This window comes from Phocoena sinus, chromosome 11, assembly GCF_008692025.1.
Source record: "Phocoena sinus isolate mPhoSin1 chromosome 11, mPhoSin1.pri, whole genome shotgun sequence".
NCBI lineage: Eukaryota > Metazoa > Chordata > Mammalia > Artiodactyla > Phocoenidae > Phocoena > Phocoena sinus.
Window position 1 is genome coordinate 71,986,100 of NC_045773.1, and position 23,388 is coordinate 72,009,487.

Below are 23,388 nucleotides of genomic sequence, written 5' to 3' on the forward strand. Positions count from 1 at the left end.
AGGAATGGTACTAGAGCAAGTCTGGGGTCAGGAGAATTTAATAAGCTGGGGTGAAGTCAAGTGGTGGGGTCAGGGGAGCAGCCACTGCTCAGGAGGATCCACCGCAAAGTACGCATCCAGCATGGCCGCCGCCTCTGCCGCCTCGTAGCCCCACACCTGGACCTGCGAGCCTTCGGCTGCTCCCCGGATCGTGGCCGAGAGCACTGGGAAGGAGGAGGGAGGTGAAGGTGGCTGCCTCCCACACTCCCCCCTCCCCTCCCTTTCCTGTCCCTTTTTGGGTGGGCACTGTGCTCAGACCCCCCCCCCCACGCAAGGAAGGAGCGGAGGGTGGGGTCCTCAGCTGGGGAGGGAGGCAGGGGCGGCCATCCAGGGCTGGGGGTGCTCACTTCGGTCAGACTGCGGGCGGAACAGGCACAGGACTGGCTTACTGCGGGCCACGGCCCGGTCCAGCTCGTAGCCTATACCCAGAGAGGGCTGGGCCACTTCTACACAACCACTGGGAAGAAAGAGGAGACCAAGGCTTACTTGGGTTTGTAAGGGAGACATGAGAGTCTGGCTGTAGTGGGGAGGGAGCTCTAGAAAGTCCCTTCTAGGTGGGGAGGCCAGGCGTGTCCAGGGGATCTAAGACCCCAGGGGAGTTTGCAGGCGGGGCGGGGGGTGGGGGGCGCGCCACTCACCCTCTGCCTGCTGCAGCCAGGCCAGGTCCTGCTCATGGATGAGCCTGTCGCCCCCAGCAGCCTCTTCCCCTGTGGTTGAGGGAAAGCTGGTCAAGGGCCCGCCCTGGTCCTCAGTTCCTCTCCTCTGATGTCGACCCCCTGCCCAGCCCCACCCTGCTCATGGAAGCGGGGAGACAGAAGAGATGAGCTCCAAGGGCCCACCCAACGCTAAGATTCCATGAAAATGAGTGAGGAAATGAAACAGCCCGAAAGAAAAGTTTACTCCTGTGCAGGGGGATGTGTGATTAGGGCCAGGGGAGTGATACAGATGAGATGAAGGGAAGGAAGGACTAATTCACCGTGGGTCCGTGATTGGGGTGGAGAGAAGGAGGAATCGCATCCCAGGTGGGGGGAAGGCAGGCAGTAGCAAGAGGCTGGCCCCGTGCAGGGAAACTAGGGCCTCATAGGCTCTCAAACTGTGCTGGGTATGAGAACCACCCGAGAACCTGACCAAACTACAAAGACCCAGGTGTCGATGAGCCCAGGCCGACCTCCAGGTGATTCTCATAGCCAGGTAAGTTTGAGAACCAGTGCTGGAATGCAGAGTGTAACCAGTAGGGGTGTTGGCAAGGAAGGCAGGAGAGGCACTGGGGTCACAGGGCAAGGAGCCCAGCTTTCCAGCTTGATTAAAATCCACTAGGAGCACGAGGCTCACAGCCCCCCAGGTCAGAGCAGAATAACTGGAGAACTTCTTCAAAATAGACTTTAAGGCTTTATCCCAGAACCTGCATTTCCACCATGCTCCTGCAGATGACTGCTGAGCACAGTGAAGTTGGAGAGCCACCAGGCAGGGGGGCACAGACCCTGAAACCAAAAAGACTTAAGCTTCAGGGTCCCTGGCTTGCACAGGCCCTTCCAAAAGCCCCAGCGATTGTGATTTGGTCTCTTTAAAGAGGTTGCCCAGAATTGCATTGGGTCCCTCAGATCCTGGATCTGCCCCTGGTGGGGAAAGGGGAAAACACTTAAGGTTTTCTGAGAAGTACAAGAGTTCTGGCACCATTTCTAGAAAGTCAGCCAGATTCCGGGCCAATCACGCCGCAGGAGCAGCACATACTGGTAACAGTCTGATCGGTGGTCGCGGGAGCTGGGGTCTGTCGGGTCTGAGGGAGGGCTGATACCTCGGCCCAAAGAGGGGTAGCAGGAGGGGAAAGCTTTAGTCCTAGGTGGGAGAGAAGATGCCAGCGGGTGAGGCATCTCGCTGAAGCAGCCCGGCCCACTCCCGTTCTGCTCCTCTCTACAAACGCCTCCGGAAAGAGCCCGACAAAGTTTTCCAAAGACCCAAAGGTCAAGATAGTAACTGAATGCGGAGAGTGGGCTCACAGGTCGGACGCACGCGGGCAGCCTTTCCTTATCGGGCAGGGGAGGGGCCCTGCCGGGAGCTTCCCCGCAAGAGAGCGGGCCTGGGCCGCGGAGGCGGACCTGCCCTCGCCCTCCCGGCCGTCCGCGCCCCGCGCCCCGGCAGCCTCACCACCCGCGCCCTGATCGGCGGCCGCCAAGTGCTCGGTGAGCTCCGCCCCAAAGCGCCGCAGCCGCGACACGATCCTCCCGTACAGCTCCCGGTCCTCGCGTCCGCCGGGGATACTCCCGCCGACGTACAGGGTGGGGCGGCCCGGCTCCCCGCGCTCCGGCCGCAGCCGCCGCACTTCCCTCTCCGCGCCAGGGGGCGCCCGCCTACGGCACGTGATGCGGCCAGCCCGCGGGGCTCCGGTGCAGGAGTGTCCACACTTGTGAAATGGAGACGCCAACTGTACCCACGTGTGGGAAGCCACCGCCTCCCGGACTTCTTTAACTCGTCCTGGCAGAAGGCGGGGTCCTCCCGATCTTATACACTGCTCCCCGCCGCCCCCAGGCCACCCGTCTCTGCCAAAGGCAGCTTCATCCTCCCAGCTCCTCAGCTCCCAAAGCTTGGAATCAGCTTTGACTCTTCTCTTTCCATCAAACCCTACCTCCAATCTATCGGCAAACCCTATGGGTGGCTTCTCCTTTCCAAATAAATACAGACTCTGACGCCCACCTGTTGGGGAACCAACCTTGGGTCGCCCCCCGCCCCCCCCCCCCCCGCGCCCCCAGTAAAGCCTCTCTGCAGACACCTGGTTGCGGTGAAGGAAAGGGCAGAGATTACTCCAGGGCTCCAAGCAAGGAGTTCAGGACAGGAGTGCTCAAAAAACCCAAACTCCCCTTTGGGGTTCAGGAAAGCAGTTTTAAAGGCCAGGCGAGGGAGGGGAGTCCCAGGGTAGGAGATTAACTCGAGCACAATTCTCTGATTGGTTGATGGTGAGGTAACGGGCCGTGTCACGGGGGTGGACGTATCAATCCTCAGGTTCCCTTAGGTCTGGGGGCTACGAGCTCATGGTCCTCAGGTAGTTAATTTCTTCCATTTGGTGGTGGTTTGAGCATCTGCCAAACAACTCAGAAAATGTGCAGATACCGTTACCTATAGGTACTTCAGAGAGCAGCGAGAGCAGAGGATATGGGAGAGGGGTCTGTCCCAGGAAGACCCCATAAGGTCCTGCGTGGTTACACCTCCACCACCTCTCAGGGTCACCTCACTTCCCTGCTACACAGTCTGGTCTCCAGCAGGGGAACCCTGTGAACATATTTGTTAGGTCATGTCCTCCTCAGCCAAACCCTCCAATGGCTCCCACCTCACTTGGGGTAAAACCCCAAACCCCTGCAGTGGCCCACCAGCCCCACGGGAGCTGGTGACCGCTTACCTCTCTCATCCCAGCTCCATTACTCTCGCTGGGTGTTTTGCAGCCACGTTGCCTTTCTGGCTCTTCCTCAAGCAAGCTGGACATGCTCTTGCCTCCGATCCTTTGCATTCGCTGTTCTCTGGAGCCCTTTTCTCCCAGAGAGCTCCCTGGTCACTCCCTTACCTCCTCCAAGTCTGTTCAGGTCACCTTCCCTGACCACCCTCTTCAATATGGCAGCCTCCCATCCCTATCACCTTCCTGTGCCTTGTCTTTCCTCCTCTCATTACCACAGAACTGATTAATTTTGTTGTATGTCTTTCTACACTCAGTAGAATGTAAGTCCCCAGAAGGGCAGGCATTTTTCTCTGTTTTTTTATCCCTAGCTTCTAAAACTGTGCCTGGCACATAGGAAACACTTATCAACTATTTGTTGAATGAATGAGTGGATTAAATGAGCAGCTGCATTTGATAGCACTTTGTAATCTGCTCAGCCCTAGACTAAGCTAATAGAAGCAGAGTCTGCAGGGAGCCAGGCAAACACACCATGGCTCACTGGTAATAACAATGATTTCTCCCTCATTTTATTTTGAAAATTACACAAATATAGGACAAAAACTTCAAGTGGAATGAGAGAGTACACAGTGGAAAGGGAGACCTGAGACCCCAATCCCATTCCCCAGAGGAGCGCATCATCAGAGGTTTCTTCTGAATTCTTCCTGATTAACTATGAAATACCAAAGCGTGGGGTGACACAGCAGACACAATAACCTTTTTTTTTTTAATGCAAAGACACAAAGAGAAGGCAAAGACATCTTAGGCTATCTCTGTCCTCTGATGGGCCCAGCTCCGAAGGTACATGAACCATGGGGCAAACGTGTGTGCACAGCTGTGCACTAGTGCTCTCAGCACCTTCGCACACACAGCCACAGGTGCATACTTAGGAGGCTGGCCTCAGGTGCCAGAGGCCTTGAGGGGCAACTTCCTTCACTCTCCCTACCCTCGGTCATGCGGTCCTCTGGTTCTCGCCACAGGTGAGGAACACACGTGCACATATAGACACAGAGCACCTTGTTTCTGCCTCGGTGTCTTCAAGAAAATAAGCCGGCCTTTGTCTCCTTAGCTCCCACACTTCTGATGTGCCTAGCATCCCCACCTCAGGCTGAAGGAGAAAGAGGAGAGAGAGATTTTGTCTGTTTCTCTAAATGCGGTATAAAGCCCTGCGATTGGTTCTGTGTCCACAGTTGAGTTGGGTGAGGATGCAGAGCCAGCCATGGCTGGCAGCTCAGATCCTTGCCTCAATGCAGAGAGGCCTGAGTCGGAGGGACAGGGCACTAAGTGATGGGTTGGGGGAGCTATGGTGGTGGGCAGGTCAGTGTATCCAACTTGTATAACAGTAAAGGGAGCAGCAGAAGACTATCTATTGCATGATTGTATTTAAGTGAAATGTCCAGAAAGGGCATATTTAGAGATACAGAAAGCAGAGCAGTGGAGGGCTGGGGTGGGAATGGGAACTGACTGCAGGGTAGGGCCCAAGGAAATCTTTTGGGGTAATGGAGATATTCGAAAACTGGACTGTAGTGAAGATTGCACAACTCTATAAATTTACAAAATATTAAATTGTACACTTACAAACGGCAGATTTTATTGACATGTAAGTTATTCCTCATAAAGCTGTTTTAATTAATTATTTTTATAAATTTATTTTATTTTATTTTTGGCTGCGTTGTGTCTTCATTGCTGCACGTGGGCTTTTCTCTGGTTGTGGCGAGTGGGGGCTACTCTTCATTGCGGTGCCTGGGCTTCTCATTGCGGTGGCTTCTCTTGTTGCGGAGCACGGGCTCTAGGCGTGCGGGCTTCCGTAGTTGTGGCACATGGGCTCAGTAGTGGCTCACGGGCTCTAAAGCGCAGGCTCAGTAGTTGTGGCGCACGGGCTTAGTTGCTCCGCGGCATGTGGGATCTTCCCGGATCAGGGCTCGAACCTGTGTCCCCTGCATTGGCAGGCGGATTCCCAACTACTGCACCACCAGGGAAGCCCTAACGCTGTTTTTAAAAAGGCAAAAATAAAGTACTGAAAATAGTAAGTAGTATCAATATAATGAGATTCAACAATTATCAATTTATGACCAATTTATGATCTTGTTTCACCTACATGCATCTTCAACTTCCTCGCTGTCCTATTGTGATGCAAATTGGCTACGTGTTCAACACTGCCTTCATTCCCTCTGATAATATATTTTCAAGTATTTTTTTGTTACATTTAAAAATCTGTATGGCTTGACAACTACTTAAGGGGAAGATAAGATTTCTTTCTACTAAGTGTGATACTGTGATGCTTTAGGTATTAAAGCACAGCTAGTTCTTCTTTTCTAGTTTCATATTGGCATTTTAACAGATGGAATTTTATTTTAACAGACGGAAGTAGCGTTTGTTGTAAGGTGTATGTAACCTATGTTAACTTCGTGGTCTGAAGTGTCTAGCTATCAAGCGGATTCTTTAGTAGACCAAATCTTTTGTCACTGAAATGTTCTGAAGCATATACCTTGATGTTTAAAAGAAAAATATTAGTTAAAGCAACTTTTCATCTTCTGGGATCTACTTTTTAAAACGCCTATCCCCTGTAGTTATCAACTGCATGTGCCAGGCCTCTAGAAATTAGTATGTTAAACTGAACCAACTTGATGGGAGTCACTATCCATACATAGGGCTTGTTTTCCAAAGAAAAGTATTGTCTAGAGTAGCAAGATTATAAGCCTACCTAGGCATGTTGTAAAGCTGTTTGAAAAGTAAGTTTTGTGAATGGAAATGTAGTGCTCAGGTCACATCCTCCTTTAAAAGTTGTAACAAATACAGATGAATTAAAAAGAAGTTATGTGAGAAAAAGCAAATTGAAGATCATATTAATTCATTTGTAAATTTTTTTTTTTTTTTTTTTTTGCTGCGTTGGGTCTTCGTTGCTGCGTGCGGGCTTTTTTCTCTAGTTGCAGCGAGCAGGAGCTACTCTTCCTTGCAGTGTGCAGGCTTCTCACCATGGTGGCTTCTCTTGTTTCGGAGCACGGGCTCTAGGCACGCAGGCTTCAGTAGTTGTGGCACATGGGCTCAGTAGTTGTAGCTCGTGGGCTCTAGAGCGCAGGCTCAGTATGAGTGGCGCACGGGCTTAGTTGCTCCGCAGCATGTGGGATCTTCCCGGGCCAGGGCTCGAACCCGTGTCCCCTGCACTGGCAGGCGGATTCTTAACCACTGTGCCACCAGGGAAGCCCTGCAAATATTTTAATGTCTCTAAAAGATACTCTTTTTTCTTTAAAAAAATATAACGATAAAAAAGAATAAATAAAAAAACGATTAAAAAGAATAAATAAAAAAAGAATAAATATAACGATAATACTATTATCAGAGCTGAAAAATTCAGTAAGATTTTCTTACTTGTCATCAAATATTTTATCAGTGTTCAAATTTGAATTGTCTGTTTTTATTGGTATATCCAATTATGTTATAAATGTTATGAATGTTTGTTTACAATTTATCTGTTTAAAATCAGGAGCCACGGGACCTCCCTGGTGGCGCAGTGGTTAAGAATCCGCCTGCCAGTGCAGGGGACACGGGTTTGAACCCTGGTCCGGGAAGATCCCACATGTCGCAGAGCAACTAAGCCCGTGCGCCACACATACTGAGCCTGCGCTCTAGAGCCTGCAAGCCACAACTACTGAAGCCCACGCTTCTAGACCCTGTGCTCTGCAACAAGAAAAGCCACCACACCTAGAAGCTCACGCACCACAACAAAAAGAAACCCCCGCTCTCCGCAACTAGAGAAAGCCCACGCGCATCAATGAAGACCCAACACAGCCAAATAAATAAATAAACAACTTGATTACAACCTATGAGAGACACACCTTGATTCCGGACTCACAGGAACACAACAAATATTAAAAATAAATAAATAAATAATAAAAATAAAATCAGGAGCCACATCAAGTCCACACATTGTGATTGGCTGACATGCCTTTTAAGTCTATTTTAATCAACACGTTCCCCTTGCATATCTTCTCTCCTCCCCTCATCTGTCCTGCAGAGGTTCTTACAGTCTGGAGTTGACTGATGATATACCTGTAGTGCCATTTAAAGTGTTCCTTTGTGCTATAAATTGGAGTTGGATCTAGAGGCGTGACCAGATTCAGGTTCAATCTGGGGCTAGACTATGTCACAGGTGGTGGTGTGTGCTCCCATCACGGGGCACAGAATGTCTGGATGTCTCTCTTGTTTGATGTTAGCAACCATGGATGGTCAATGCCCAGACCCATTCATTCATTCATTCATTCATTGGACACACCAATAAAAATGTCTTAATATTAAAATAAAACTCAACAGCAGAAAGCCACCTTAAGGCAAATGAAGTATAATAAAATACTCTTATAACCACCACTCATGCATGTCAAGAAATAGAGCTTCTCCCACTCAGAAGTTTCCATGTGCCCAAGCCCCATCTCAGCCTCCTCATTCCCTCCAAAAGTAACCACTGCCCATACTTTTACGGTAAGCACAAAAATAAACTTCCTTATGTTTCTTTATGGTTTTTTTTTTTTTTGTTTTGTTTCTTTATGGTTTTATCACCCAATGTGCATCCCTCGTCATATGCTTTAACCTTCTTCATTGTTTTATAGGCCTTTTAAATCTCTTTTAAGCTATAGCTTTGGGGATACATTTTTTAAAGCATGTGTTTTGTGTGAGACACTCAGTGGGCACTCAAAGAACTAAAAAAAAAAGGAGTGAAGAGGAGTCTGAGACTTGAGACTCTGGCTTGGAGAAGGGCCAGAGTTAGCTCAAGAGTAGAAATCAAATCAATGTCATGCAGGGATGTGCGATGAGTGGAGAGATTCAAAGAAAGTAGAAATCAAGCATGGGGGGTATCCCTTCTGGTTTATCCTTGCACTCCAGCCATTAACTCCCAGATCAAATATCACTTCCAGCCAAGAAGGAGTGGCAGGGAGCAGATTTACCCTCCCTTATATTTTGTTTTTTTGTTTTTCAAATGTGACTTTCCTTTCTCAGAATGTTGTAGAGAGAGCAGCGCTGAGATTTTCTGCCCCAATATATACCATACCTAATATATACTATACCCACCTACTCAGGTACATTCTTAGTTTGATTTCCTCCCCATCCCAGCGTCTAGGCTGTTTTCTTGCTGGTGACGTCATTTATGAGGACAATTTTGTGAAAGTGGGGAACATCTGGGGTCCTAGTCCTTGTCTTTCCTGGGTCGGGAATCTATAAAGGCCAAAACAGGAGACTCAAACTTAGTGCTCAGTTTTGTATTTTCCTGTGAATAATTATGAATTTTAAAATTTATTAGAAAATTTAGCAAGTATGAGAAAAGAATGAAGAATAGTATATCAAATATCCTTGTATCCACTATCCAGTTTCATCAAATCTTAAAATTTTGTTATATCTATTTCAGATCCATATATATTATATTATAATATATTATAAATACTATAAATACACTATCTATTGTGTATATAATAGATATGTATGTATATAGTATTGATATCTATGTATAAAAATAACCTAATACCTAAATATATAATATAGTAGATAATATATTATTTATATATATGATAGACTATACACACATATACCTTAGATCATGCTTGTTAGTTATAGTTTTTTTTTTTTTTGCCGTACGCAGGCCTCTCACTGTCGTGGCCTCTCCCTTTGCGGAGCGCAGGCTCCGGACGCGCAGGCTCAGCGGCCATGGCTCACGGTCCCAGCCGCTCCGCAGCATGTGGGATCTTCCCGGACCGGGGCACGAACCCGTGTCCCTTGCATCGGCAGGAGGACTCTCAACCACTGCGCCACCAGGGAAACCCGTTAGTTATAGTTTTATTTTCAAATCTTCTATATCCTTACAATTTTTTTTTTGCTTATTTGATTTATCAATTACTGAGGTAATTTTGTTAAAATCTCCCTTTGACAGTGGATTAAAAAAATTTTTTTCTTGTAATTTTAACTATTTTTACTTTGTATTCTGAGACTAGTAGGTGAGTACAAGTTCAGAATTGTTATATGTTCTTGGTGGTATGCATTTTGTCCTTATGAAGTGACCCACTTTTTTTCCTAATAAATTCTTTTGGACTCATATATTTTTACACCTTTTGTTTCAACCTTTCTGTATTCCAAGTGTGTCTTTAGTAAGCAGCTTATATCTGCATTTTAAAAAAGCCAATGTTCTATTAATCAGTGAACTTCATCAATTTATATTTATTGTGATTACTTATATGTTTGGAAGTTTTTCCTATTATCCTGTTTCATCCTTTATATTTACTATGCTTTTTTCTCACTTCTTTTTGTTTGTCATGCTTTCTCCTATGTGGATTTTTTAAAGTTTGAGATATAATTGACATATAGCATCGTATTAGTTTCAGGTATACAATATAATAATATGATACATGTATGTATTTTGAAATGATCACCACAATAAGTTTAGTTAGCATCCATCACCACACATAGTCACAGATTGTTTTCTTGTGTTGAGAACTTTAAGATCTACTCTCTTAGCAACTTTCAAATATACAGTACAGTATTGTTAATTACCGTCACCATCCCCTGGACTTTATTATGTTATTACTGGAAGTCTGTACTTTTTGACCACGTCAACCTATTTCGCCTACCCCCACACTCCACTTCTGGCAACTCTCAGTCTGTTCTCTGTATCTGGGAGGTCATTGTTTTTCAGATTTCACATATAAGTGATATGATATAATATCTGTGTTTTTCTGTCTGACTGATTTCACTTAGCTTAATGCCCTCAGGGTCCATCCACGTTGTTGTGACTGGCTGGATTTCCTTTCTTTACGGCTGAATAATATTCCATTGCATATATATATACACACATCTCCACTGACAGGGCACAAGTGTTCCCTTTTCTCCACGTTCTCACCAACACTTGTTATTTGTCATTTATTTATTTATTTATTGGCCACACTGTGTGGCCTGATGGATCTTAGTTCCCTGTCCAGGAATTGAACCTGGGTCCATGGCAGTGAAAGTGCAGAGTCCTAACCACTGGACCACCAGGGCACTCCCTTTTGTCTTTTTGACAATACCCATCCTGACAAATGTGAGGTGGTATCTCATCGTGTTTTTTTTAAATTAATTAATTAATTTTTGGCTGCGTTGGGTCTTCATTGCTGCGCACGGGCTTTCTCTAGTTGCGGCGAGTGGGGGCTACTCTTCGTTTCAGTGCGTGGGCCTCTCACTGCGGTGGCTTCTCTTGTGGCGGAGCACAGGCTCTAGGTGAGCTGGCTTCAGTAGTTGTGGCGCGCGGGCTCAGTAGTTGTGGGTCTTGGGCTCTAGAGCGCAGGCTCAGTAGTTGCGGTGCGCGGGCTTAGTTGCCCCTCGGCACGTGGGATCTTCCCTGACCAGGGCTTGAACCCGTGTCCCCTGCATTAGCAGGTGGATTCTTAACCACTGCACCACCAGGGGAGCCCTCATTGTGGTTTTGATTTACATTTTCCTGATGATTAATGATGTTAGGCACCTTCTCACATATCTGTTGGTCATTTGTTCATCTTCTTTGGAAAAGTGTCTATTCAGATCCTCTACCCATTTTTAAATCAGATTTTTTCGAGTTGTATGGATTCTTTATATTTTTTAGATATTAGCTGCTCATCAGATATATGATTTGTAATATTTTCTCTCACTTCGTAGGCTGCCTTTTCATCTTGTTGATGGTTTCCTTTGCTGTATACCTTCCCATGTTTAACAACCAAAAAACTGGGAGGATCCATGAAACAATGACGTTTGAACATTGGCCATCAGGCGGCCTAAGACAGTGACTCCTGAAAGACGAAACAAGCCAGGTGAGAGTATTGTCTGCAGGGTTTCTAGGCTGCAGGCAGGAGGGATCCAGGCTGAGCCTGGCTGTCTCCTTGAGCTGAGGAGTTGGAAGGGGAGGCCAAGGCAGCTAGCTTGCGGGACAGAGCACAGGATAGGAGACAGAGCTCTGCAATCTTCAGAGGGTTCCCTGGGACAGTCAGCTGAGGACTGATCAGCACACATGTGTGAGGAAAGTACCTGAGGTGGAAAAGAACCATCTGAAATGAACAGAGAGAACAATCTGTGGAGCCCACACAAGGTGGAAGTCATGCCTTTCCCTCCAGATGAAGGGGTAAAACCTCATAATTCTTGGGGCATTGGGTAGATGATACCAAAGCGAGTGCCTCAATGGTGGGGAAAATTAGGCCCAGACTAGATGCTTCTCAGTTCCCTCCTAATGAAGACTTAAAAAGTAAGCTTTGAAAGGATCAAACTGTTTCTAAGTAAATTAATTGCATCCCAGAACAAAGCTCAAGAGTATTTTTTTGTTTTTGTTTTTTTGTGGTACGCGGGCCTCTCACTGTTGTGGCCTCTCCCGTTGTGGAGCACAGGCTCCGGACGCGCAGGCCCAGCGGCCATGGCTCACGGGCCCAGCTGCTCCGCGGCATGTGGGATCTTCCCAGACCGGGGCACAAACCCGTGTCCCCCGCATTGGCAGGCAGACAGACTCCCAACCACTGCGCCACCAGGGAAGCCCAGCTCAAGAGTATTTACTGAAGCGCAAAAATATCCAGGACACCACAAGGTAAAATTAACAATATTTGGCATCCAATTAAAAAAATTACACTATGGAAAGGAGCAGAAATGTATGACCTACAGTGCAAAGATAAACCGACTGAAATGGTTTCAGAAATGATTCCGATAATAAAATTAGTAGACAGTTCATTAAAAGAGTTATTACTATTTCATGTGTTTAAGAAGTTAGAAGGAAAATTAAATATGGAAGATTTTTAAAAGACCCAGGTCAAACTTCTAGAAATGTAAACTACAATAAAAGAAATACATTGAATGGGATTCATACCAGATTACATGCTGCAAAAGCAAAGATGAATAAACTTGAATAAATAGCAGTAGAAACTATCCAAAATGAAACACGGCGAGAGAAAAGACTGGGAAAAAAATGAACAAAGCTCAGCGAGCTGCAGGACAACTTCGAGCAGCCTAGTAGACAGAGTGTCTGGAGTCCCTGAAGGAAAGAGAAGAGCAGAGAAAGTATCTGAGTAAATTGTGGCCAGAAGTTTTCTGAACTTGATGAAAACTATAAATCCACAGATACAAGATGCTCAACAAACCCCAAGCACAAGAAACATGCGTACAGGGACTTCCCTGGTGGCCCAGTGGTTAAGAATCCACCTTCCAATGCAGGGGACTCGGGTTCGATCCCTGGTTGGGGAACGAAGATCCCGCATGCCATGCCACAACTAGAGGCAACTAAGCCCGCATGCCACAACTAGAGAGAAGCTCGTGCACGGAAACAAAGCCCAAGTGCTGCAACGAAAGACCCCATGTGCCACAACTAAGACCAGACGCAGCCAAATAAATATTTTTTTAAAACTTAAAAAAAGAAGAAACATGCACACAGCTACACCAAGGCACATCACAATCAAGTAGCTTAAAAACAGTGATAAAGAGAAAATCGTAAAAGTAGCCAGAGGAGTAGAAAACATTACATACAGAGAAAGCAAAGATAAGGATAACCGCAGATTTTTCATCAGAAGCAATGCAAGCTAGAAGACAGTACAGCAACATTTCTAAAATACTGAAAAAGAAAAAAGTCAACCGAGAAGTCTAACCTGGAAGTCTACTCAGATCAGACTGTCTTATCTCTGCTCAAAGTTCTTCAGTGATTTCCTGTCTAAAAGTCTGAGTCCTCTGTACATTGACTCTGCGACAGAGATGCTCATGCAGTAGGCTTATTGGGATGTGCTCTGAGGATCAACATCTGGGGAGGACTGAAGGAAGCAGCACTGGGCAGAGTAGATGCTGAGTTTTGACGCAGCCTCAACAGAAACCTTGGCTCACCCTATCGGGGGTTCGCAAATGGGATGTTCCTTCAGAGTGGCCTTGAGTTGGGGTGATGGTGCCAGGCCTTTGTACTCACGGGTCTATCATCGATTGGCTATGGGATGCCCCAGGAAGGGCACATGATCTTGGGCACGGCAGCTCCCTTGGCCAAGGGCAATTCCAGACAGACAGTGAGCTGAGAGAGCCAGTCTGCAGCACCCCAGGCAGCCAGGGAAATGAGTCCCTGGATTCTGAAGGAGGATCTGATGGCTCACCACATTGTCCACTATGCCTCCAAAAACTAAATGGAGAGAATCTAATCTCCTTAGCACAGCACACAAGGCCCATCATTCATGATCTTGCACAAGGTCACCCCCAGCTCACCACACACTATCTTCTCAGCCTGGAAGTCTGTCCCACCCTCTGCCCTGGCCCCACTCATCTGTTGAAAAACTCCTACTAATCCTTTAAATTACAGTCGAGTGCACCTCCTCCAAGAAGTCTCTTCTGGCTACTTTTGCAGATTCAATGATCCTTCTTGCCAGCATAGAGGTTAGAAGTATGCACCCTGGGGCCAGGGTTTGAATCCCAGCTCTGCCACTTGTTAGCTGTGTACGTAACTTAAGGCAAATTATTCAACCTCTCTGCATCTTAGTTTCCTCATCTATACAATGGGTATAACACTAATACGCTACCTCAAAGGGCTGTTATGAGGGTTAAATGAGTTAATATGTGAAAGGTCAGAACAGTGTCTGGCAGGAGTAAATCGTTACTGCTATTATTATTGTTGTTGTCGTTGCGGTTGTTGTTGAAGTTACTCAGTGTGCATTTGTTGAAGACAAGAAGGATGGAAGGAAGGGACCTGAGAGAGACAAATTGCAAAAGTATGCTCAGGAATGTTGAGTAATCCAATCTGTCAGAAGGGTAATAATAGCCTCTCTGGGCCCATATTGGGAAGAATGTTTCATGTCACAGTAAAGAGTGTGCATCTAATTTGCTAAGAGAAACGAGAGTTTGTCAACAGATGGGAGAAAGGACCAAAGAAAGAAAGGGCCAGGCTGAGCCAGGAGGTAAGGTGTATATATATATATACGGCGAGGTGAGAGTTACAGGTGAGGGATGGTGTTAGAAGAAATGGGGGGGGGGCTTATGAGAGGATGGGTACAGGTGAGGGGAAATGAGTTTAGAGGAAAGTAACATGAACGTATGGAAGATTATGTGGGAAAATCAGTTGAGGCTGATGGGAACAGGTGAGGAGTGATAGAGACACGCTGGGAGTGGAGAAGATAAAGCAGGATGGAGACAGGTGAGGACTGTGGGGACAGGTAAAGAGTGACAGGGCCCTGCTGGGGGATGGGGGTCAAGCGAATGGCAGAGACCAGTGAAGAGAATGTATGATCAGAAACAGGTCCATACGAGAGAGAGTCCTAGGGCCGCAGGAGTGGAGAAAGGAGCAGAGTAGACGGTGATGTCAGAGCAAGGGCGGTGATGTAAGAGCCGGGGCGGTGAGGAGGTGATGTCAGGGCTGGTGCTGATGCTGGCGGCGCAGTGCATTGTGGGCAGCTCCCCGCTCTGCCGCTGCCGCCGCCGTCGCCGTCGCCCGAGAAGGATCCGGGCCGGGCCGGGCCGGGATGGTCCCGGTCGGGAGGCCGCCGCCACCGCCGCCGGAGGGAGCGGGCCTCCCAGCACCGCACTGAGTCGCCCCCGCCCCCGCCCCCTCTCCGCCCCGTCCCCGGGGGATGCGCCGCCTGGAGCCGCTGCCTCCGCCGCCGCAGCCGCAGCCGCAGCCGCAGCGGGCTCAGAGCAGGTGAGGCGAGGCGAGCCGAGGCGAGGCGGGGCGGGGCCGGCCGGCCGGGCGGGGGTCGGGGAGGGGTCTCCTTCTGTGAACCCATCGGGCCTCTGGCCTGGCTCACCTCCCAGCGCAGCCTTCTCCAGTTCCCCCTCCCTGTGCCGTCTCCGTCTCCGCCCGAGGTGGGACGCTGGCCTACACAGCCTGGGCCGCATCCCGAGGCCTGGATCGGCGCCCTGCCCCCAGCACACCCACCCTCTCCAGCCTGTTCTCCAGGGGTTTTGCTCCTCGCTTCTCACCTCTGTCCCCGTCCCTATGGCTTCACTCTCCTGGCATCCCTGACAGTCGTTCCCTGCTCTCTCCATAACCTCTCTCCCTTGTCCTCCCACCAGCCTCCTTGCCTACTTCCTCATCCCTTCAACTGTGCCCAGAAGCCCCTTTCATGGTCTTGTCCCCTCTTCACCTGTCATGATTATCCCTCACCTGTCTCTGTCTTATGCAACCCCCTCCTCTGATCCTGTCACCCTTGTCCCTTGCATTCCCTGTGCCCCCTTCCACACCTCTCTTCACCTGTTCCCATTACCCCTCACCTCTCCTTACCTGGGCTCCCAGATTCACACACACACCTGGCTTACACCTTGCATAAGTGCACACCAACACTTATATGCACATGCCATGATGAGCTCCCAACCACCTAGATTAGATATACACCCCCAACATACACACCTGCACACACACACACACACATCATCGGTCCCACACTCTCATACATACACACTTGCTGACAGATATAAAACCTCCTCCACAAGCCCTCTCTCTCCACACACCCATCCCTCCACACACTAAAAGGTCCTGAGGGGGCGGTCATGGGGCAGTCAGGTTCCTTGTGTCTGTGTCATCGAACCCTAGCCTGGGCTGAGTGCAGTCGTCTGAGGCAGAGAGTGGGAAGGATGGTGGGCAGGGAGAGGCAGGGAACCCTCATTTATCCTCTTGCCTCCACTCCCCCTTTTCCCACCTCACCTGTTCCTCTATGCTTGCCCATCTATAGAATGGGGGCAGGACTCACATCTTCCTCATCAATCTATAGAATCCGCCATCACAGGACTGGAAGGCCCACCAGAGGTCACCCTGTTTAACTCCTTAAGGCTCTCTCCCTACTGGTTCAATTGCTTCTTCAATCTTGTCCTCAACTTGTCTCTCCACCTTTATTTCAGAATCCCCCATCCCTCCCTCTCCCTTCATCCTGCCATTGCTCTCACTGCCCTCTGAATTCCAGATGCCCCATTTGCCACTTGGCAGAAGGAAGGCAGAGGCCTATTTAATATCCTCACAGTCCTGATACTCTGAAGTTGTGTGGATTGGAGGAAACAGTCAGCTGAGTCATTTGGCAGAACAAGAGTGACAGTGTCCCTCTCCCTGAAGATCCCTCACAGCACACCACGACCTGTGGAAGCCTGTTTCCATGCCTTCGCTCTCCCACGCTGCCCCTGTACCTGGATGGTCAGACACAGGAGCCCTGGGGAATGAGTTCATCCCAAGTAAAGACAGGCTCATGGAGTTCCCGCCCCATCCACTGGTATCTTAGGCACTTTCCTCCTCTCCACCTCCCCCACCATATCCAGCCTGAGGAGCTTCCTTCTCTCTGTGACTGTCCTGGGTCACTGGGAGGCCAGAGCCGTGTACTTACAAAAAGTGTAGGGGGAAGGGAGAGAGGAAAAGATCCATTCCTGTACCGGGGTGGCAGAGATCTCAAAGAGATCTCAACCCTGCCCACACACGGGCACATCACACACCAACAGACACAAAACCACACATAAGCACACGTGGACACTGATGTACAGACACAAAGACACAGACACATAGATAGACACACACAAAAAGACACACAAAGACATATACACATTCACACAGAGGGTACACACACAGACACACACATGCGCACACTGACATTCCCCTGGGTAATCCTGGCTGGCTTTCCCAGCCCTCACACTTGGGACACTCCCCCTGATATCCAACTTCTACCTATCGGAATGCGACAAGAGCTGTGTTTCTTCCTTAGCAGACACAGAAAAGTGTGGGCGGAGGCTCTCTCACCCACTGGCCATCCAGACCCACTGCCCCCTGGCACATCTGCGTTCTCTTAGGTCGCTTCCACTTCCCCGCTGTCCTCACCTCCCCCCAGTTCAGCCTGCCTCTCTCCCTCTGAGTGGCCACAGGGCTGCCATACCTCTAAAATCCATGTCTTGAATCCATTGCCTTATGTTCACCCCATCACTCACGTCCTTGCTTCTCACCCCCATGGCCGTGTCAGTGGTTTGGGCTCAGCTCTGAGTACGGTGGCAGCCTCCTCACTCAGCACCGTCCTCAAGGGGCTGTTGGGTAGCTCCTCCTTTTCAGATAATCACATCTCCCATGGTTGACTGGAGGTCTCTGTCACTCTGGTGTGTGTCTTCCCTGGGTCACCCTTTGGTTCAGCAGGTCTCCCCTTTCAATAATCCTCAGATACACAGTTCCTTGGGAATGGTGTGGCACGGGAAATGTGCGGGTGTGGGGGCCACAGATCAAATCCCCAGACTGGTCCTTCTTGGCTCAGGTCTCCCCGGCCTAGGCACTGATTCCGGTCTGGTGCGCCCCTCGGTCAGCAAGTCTTCCCCACATTAGTTAGCATGTCTCTTTGGGAAACCCTTTCCCCACAGCCTGTTCACAAATCATTTTCCTCTCCTTTTTCCATTACATGTGTGTGCCCGTTGCTGGTTTTCACATCTCCAGTTTGTAGTTTGTATCTCCCTTCCTGTGAATGGCATTTCTGTCTTCTCCTCTGACCTCCACTTGATTTTTACACAATGTTTCCCCCATTGACCCCTGGAGCATCCACCCAGTGGGCCAGGGAAAGATGCCTGCCAGGAGAATGGAACTCCCCTCCTCCATATCTGCAAGTGGGTCCCGGGTCCTAGCCTGCCCCCCTCACAGTCCCTCCCCACTCCCCCAGGTAGATGGCCCCCTCAGGGCAGGCCCTGCGGACACCCCTCCCTCCGGCTGGCGGATGCAGTGCCTAGCGGCCGCTCTTAAGGACGAAACCAACATGAGTGGGGGAGGGGAGCAGGCCGACATCCTGCCGGCCAACTACGTGGTCAAGGATCGCTGGAAGGTGGTGAGTGAGTGACCCAGCAGGGCAGAGGGACGGGTGGGGGAGGATGGGAGGAGAGGATCTGGAGACCTGTTAAAACAGGTGCCCTTGGCGCCCCTACCCTAAGAGGGAGGTGCCCCTAAGCTCATTTGCATATGGCTTGCAGGTCATTATTTTGCCTACACTTGTGGACAATCGCTTTCTCCCAGTGCCCTCTCTCCAACCCCGCCGTCTCTCACCCCTTTCCCCGCTAGGTCAAGTTGGTCGGGCCCAGCCTGCAACAACTCCTGGTTGGATGTCAGAGCAGGAGCTGCAGAGCTCATTGAGGGGAGGAGGGCGGGGGTGGGGGAGGGGGCCGTTTCTCTGCTGGACCTTGGAGAAGGGCAATGAGTGAGCCCCTCCTCTTCCGCAGAGGACAGAAAAGCTTGGGTTCGGGGAGAGAGGACCTGAAGGCGGCTCCCACCGCATCCGCACTCCATCTTCTCTATCCACCCTCCTCCCTTCACTGCTTCCTGCGGCAGGTGCAACATGCCGAGACTCCATCTCCCAGCGTGCCTTGCTCCTCCAGCCCAGGACTTCGGGCTGCTCGGTCTGCTGGGAGTTGTAGTCCGAGCCTCTTCAGGGCTTTGCCTCTCGGATGGGAGGGCGACACATGAGGGTCGAGGCAAAGGCAGTGTAGTGTATGTTGAGCGGAACCTATGAAAAATCAATCCCTGTCCCACCGCCCCCCTTTTCTTTCCGATGCTTGAGGGCACTCTGATGTCCTGTTTTTATGGGAGCAGGGTGATGTGGGGCAGAATTTGGGGTGACTGTGTGAGCTTGTGGGTCTGCATAGGGTGGGTGCTCGGCTCACCAGAGGTGCGGGGTTGAGAGGAGAGTGGGGCCTGGCTGCGGGCAGGTCTCCATGGCAACAACTACCCAGTGGGCAGGTCTCCTAGTGGCCAGGGAGAGGGGCAAAGGTGGCAACGTTGTCAGACATGTCTCTGGGACTGGAGGAGGTGAGGGATGGAGCTGGAGGAGCCCGAGAGCTGAGGGAAAGGGCTGTCTATGTCCCAGAGGGGCACTTCCTGAGGGGGAGAGGAATGGGACAGAAACTGGGAGAGGAGGAGCCAGGGCTGTAATCAAAGGCATGAGGGTCTGGCAAAGTGAGGCGTGTTCCTCCAAGACGCCACCCTCACCCCCTCCGGGTCCTGCTCAGGGCATAGTTTCTGGCAGATTGGAGGCAGGAGGACTTTTGCATTGAAGAGGTGAGAAAAAGAGGGTATTCACGCACATAGTGAAATTGGGTTAGAAATTTCCTGTGCTTTTTGAGGGAGGGGGTGGGAGATGAGTGGGGAGAGAAGTGGCAGGGGTGGAGGGGAAAGGGGCAAGCCCTCAGTCTCTGCCAGGTGACCTCGCTTTCCCCTCCCTCCCTGGACCCTGGAGAAATAGAGAGGGTGGGGTGCCAGATGCCTCCCCTCAGCCAGTCTCCACGAGGGACAGACAGAGAGTGAGGCACAGCTCAGGAACCAAGAAAACTGCCCAGATGGGCTGTGCCAAGAGAAAATGAGGGTCCATGGCATTTGGTGGAGTATTTAAAAATAATAGCATTTTTTTCTTCTTGAGGGGTGCCCCTTAGAATCAGAACGTCAAAGTATAATAACAATAAAAACTTAGCATTTATTTTGAGTACTTACTGTGGCCGGGCGCTATGCAAAATGCCTTACATGCATTATCTCAACAACCTATGGAGTAGATACTGTTATTATCCCCGTTTCACAGTTGTGGAAACTGAGGCACAGGGATTAGCTAACTTGCCAAGTTCCCGTGACTAGTCGGTGGAACCAGGTTTGTCTGACTGCTGGGGCAACAGTCACTGAACTATGTTGCTTCCTAAGAATTAGCCCATCTGAGAATCAGGATCAGAGAACGGAGGGAGAGTTGTGACATATATTCTAGTCCAACTCTCATTTTACAGAAGGGGAAAAGCAGAAACTCACCCCAGTTCACCCAGAGCTGGGCCAAGAAACCTGGTTTCCTTTTTCCTAAGTGAATGCTAGTCCTATTGTGTCATGTTTCTTGAGGTCCTTCGGCAGGGGAGGGGGTCCGGAAAAAATTTAGGAGGGGAGGAATAGGGTCTGGTGCAGGGAGGTTGAGAGAACATTCCTGTCACTGGGCTGTGGGCAAAGCTCTTTTGTGACTTTCGTGGGCCTTGGGCACTTTTGCCCTTACCGGCCCCTTCCAACATAATAAAGTACTAAAGATTGCAATTGTATGACTGCATTGCTATAATGAGGAATAAATTAATACTATATAATGAAATTTTTTTGACCTAAAAGTTCATTTCCCCCTTCTGATTGTAAGAGAAATGAAAACATTTTCATGGCCTCCTAAAAGTATTATTAGGGTGCTTGCAGTACTCCCCTGCCCCCAGAGGTTCTGTAAAGGGTGGGTGGGGGGTGAGGAAGGAACTAAGGAAAGAGAAATAGACTCTGTTTGGAAGTGGAGGTGGTAGAGAAATACCCTTTGGCATCCTGGGAAATTGGACAGTAGGTGTCAGAAATGTCTTGGGTGCCCCGAGCCCTCCTTACCATCTCCAGCAAGGATTTTGGAGCCTGGCAGATCTGGCCTTGAATCTCAGCACTCACACTGTTAATCACAGTATAGTCAATGGTTCCTATTATTTCAGTTAAGACTGTGGGTTCTGCATCAGATTCCCTGGGTTTAAGTGAAACCCCGCTTTGCAACTTACTAGCGGTGTGAACTGGGGCAAGGTACTTAACTCTCTGTGCCTAAGTTTTCCTTTTGTGCAAAATGACAACTCCTGTGATCTTCCATACCTGTGTTGCTGGGAGCCTCTGGGGATGAGCTGAGATGATGTCTGTGAGTCTGGAGCACAGAAAACGAGGTGTTTCCTCCACGTTCCCACAAAGAAAACCGTAAAGGAATCTAGAAGATACTAGAATCTCCCCTGAGTTTCACGTTCCCAGAGGAAGACATGCCATTGCTTCCCTTGAGTCTGCATCTGTCTCCCCCTGTTCTGAAATTCTGCTAGAAGTCTGACCTTAACTTTCATCTCAAGTAGAGAGGGACCCCGGTTTCTCACTGTTCTTCCTCCCTCCTCTTTCCTGGGCACAAGAACCCAACCAGCCTTCCACTTGTCTTCCAAATCTTCCCTTCATCCTTCTCTCTTTTTCTAGAGTGTTTACAACTGTAACCTGCTGGGAACTCGCAGTCCTCAGCTCTGCCCTGCCCCCTATCTCTTGCCATTCCCATGTTTCAACCACCATTAAACATTTATTGGGCATCCGCGTGCTGAATAAATGCCAAGGGGCGGGCTCAGATGCAGGAGGCTTAGAGTCAGGAGTTTACAGATGCTCAGAGCAGCCTCCGTCCAATCATGAGCAAGCCCAGCTGCGGCTGGCACGTTACAAGCCGACAGGACACAAGTGAGGACTCTGGAAGAGGTCAGGCCACCCATGGGTGGGGGGCTCCCTGGGGAGGGGAGAATTGAACTGTTTAGCTTTTTTTTTTTTTTCTGTTGAGGCATTTTCTTTGCACAGACGTGTTACATCCCTAGAAAAAGAATCCCGGGATTTTCCCTCCTGTGTTTTTTCATCTTGCTTCCTCACGGTTCATGATGCCAGCTGAGGTTATCAGTACAATGAAACCACACTGACGGGACGGAAGCAGATTATTCTGCCATTTTTCTAGCTCTGTGAGCTGCACATCAAATCCGGGGCTGATCATTCTACACTTGTTTAGCCTGCCTGTGAGGTTCACAATAATTTTCCCAGCTCTGTGAGCATCAGTGATTTCAAACTCGCCAGTGTAACCATGCTTCAGCATCCCAGTTAGAAACTGGACGGTGACTTTGGAGCACAGCCTAATAAGAACCTGGCATTTGCCTCACTTTTGTTGATGCTGTTGAGAGCATCAGCCGGGACCTTTGTGCGCACCATTATGACGACACGGAAAGATGGCGGAAAGAGGTGTACATCTTTCTTAAGCCAAATGAGTCCCAACTTAGAACTGTCTCCCCATCATTGCCAGCAGCACCCTCACTCTCCAAGACCCCTGGGCCCCTGACTTAATCCCGCCCCATAACTCAGCTTTGCTCATCTCCCCTGGCCAATTCGTCCTCTGTCACAGTTCTCCCCTCTGCCTTTTCTCACTGCCTGCCCAGAACATCAGAGCTCCACTGCAATGCTCCCTGGGAACACACAGAGTCTCTGCAAACCTCCATCCCCACCATGTTCCCCTGGACAGGAGGCTCACCCTGGTTTTGGGCATCTGACCTGGGGCCTCGGGAGTGATGTGAGCTTCAGCAGGGGGCCTGGGCAGAGAACACCCTTTGCTGAGTCCCCTCCCCCGAACACTTCCCTCTAAATGCTCTCTGCCCCTGGTGTCATCTTTCAGGAGACTGCCAACCCCAGGAAGGGCTGGCCTCCCTGGGGGAGGGACCCACCTGAAGCTGCAAGGTTCTGGAAATTAGTTTCGCTTCTGGATGGAGGCTGCTCAGTCTAGGTGGGGGAAGGGGGGAGCGTGATATTTATTGTCCTTAAAAGGCTCACGATGGCCCATTATCTCTTCAGAATCCTGCATCGGCTTGTCTCCTTGTCTCTGTGGAGTCTCAGGTCTCATAACTTTCCCACTGCCCACTCTGACATCTAGCCCCATGCGTGTGTGTGTGTGTGTGTGTGTGTGTGTGTGTGTGTGTGTGTCTGTGTCTGTGAATAGTTGTACACCCATGGACTGAGCTCTCTGTCTCCAGCACTAGGAGAGGAGGTGGGAGCACAGGTGGGTGGGGTGAAGAAGGGAGCCACGGGGTCCTCCCCTTCAAGGACAGCCCCTGTCCCCATCAGTAAAGGATGTGACCCAGTAATGAGTGGGGTGAGGAGCTGTTCAGCCTGATCCCTGTGTCCCCTACTCCCCTTTCACCCATCTCTATAGCTCAAAAAGATCGGGGGCGGGGGCTTTGGTGAGATCTACGAGGCCATGGACCTGCTGACCAGGGAGAACGTGGCCCTGAAGGTGGAGTCGGCCCAGCAGCCCAAGCAGGTCCTCAAGATGGAGGTGGCTGTGCTCAAAAAGCTGCAAGGTGCGGGTCCAGGGCAAGATGGGAGGGAAGAGGTGATGGAGCCAGGGGCTGAGAGGTGATGGGCGAGGGGATGTGGGAACAGAGTCCAAGAGTGATGACGGGCCTAAGGG

General features: G+C 49.8%; 2 protein-coding genes and 1 pseudogene across 3 annotated transcripts in view; 1 reads left to right on the plus strand and 2 right to left on the minus strand.

Moving 5' to 3' along the window:
- Nucleotides 1–56: 56 nt before the first annotated feature.
- On the minus strand, nt 57–15,174 carry DNPH1 (2'-deoxynucleoside 5'-phosphate N-hydrolase 1). The gene is given in 6 exon segments (XM_032648914.1): nt 57–84; nt 86–203; nt 387–485; nt 678–746; nt 2,185–2,511; nt 14,859–15,174. Coding segments are annotated over 6 exon segments (957 nt in total).
- Nucleotides 15,012–23,388, plus strand: part of TTBK1 (tau tubulin kinase 1) — a 41,312-nt gene continuing 32,935 nt past the window's right edge. For both annotated transcript variants that reach the window (XR_004352350.1, XM_032650308.1), the window contains exons 1-3: nt 15,012–15,089; nt 18,061–18,222; nt 23,131–23,278. Coding sequence is in view for 1 of the 2 variants with exons in the window: in XM_032650308.1 (XP_032506199.1) it covers nt 18,115–18,222; nt 23,131–23,278 (256 nt within the window). In the remaining variant the exon portion in view is untranslated. The remainder of the gene's footprint in view (nt 15,090–18,060; nt 18,223–23,130; nt 23,279–23,388) is intronic.
- LOC116762841 lies at nt 21,754–22,139 on the minus strand (annotated as a pseudogene).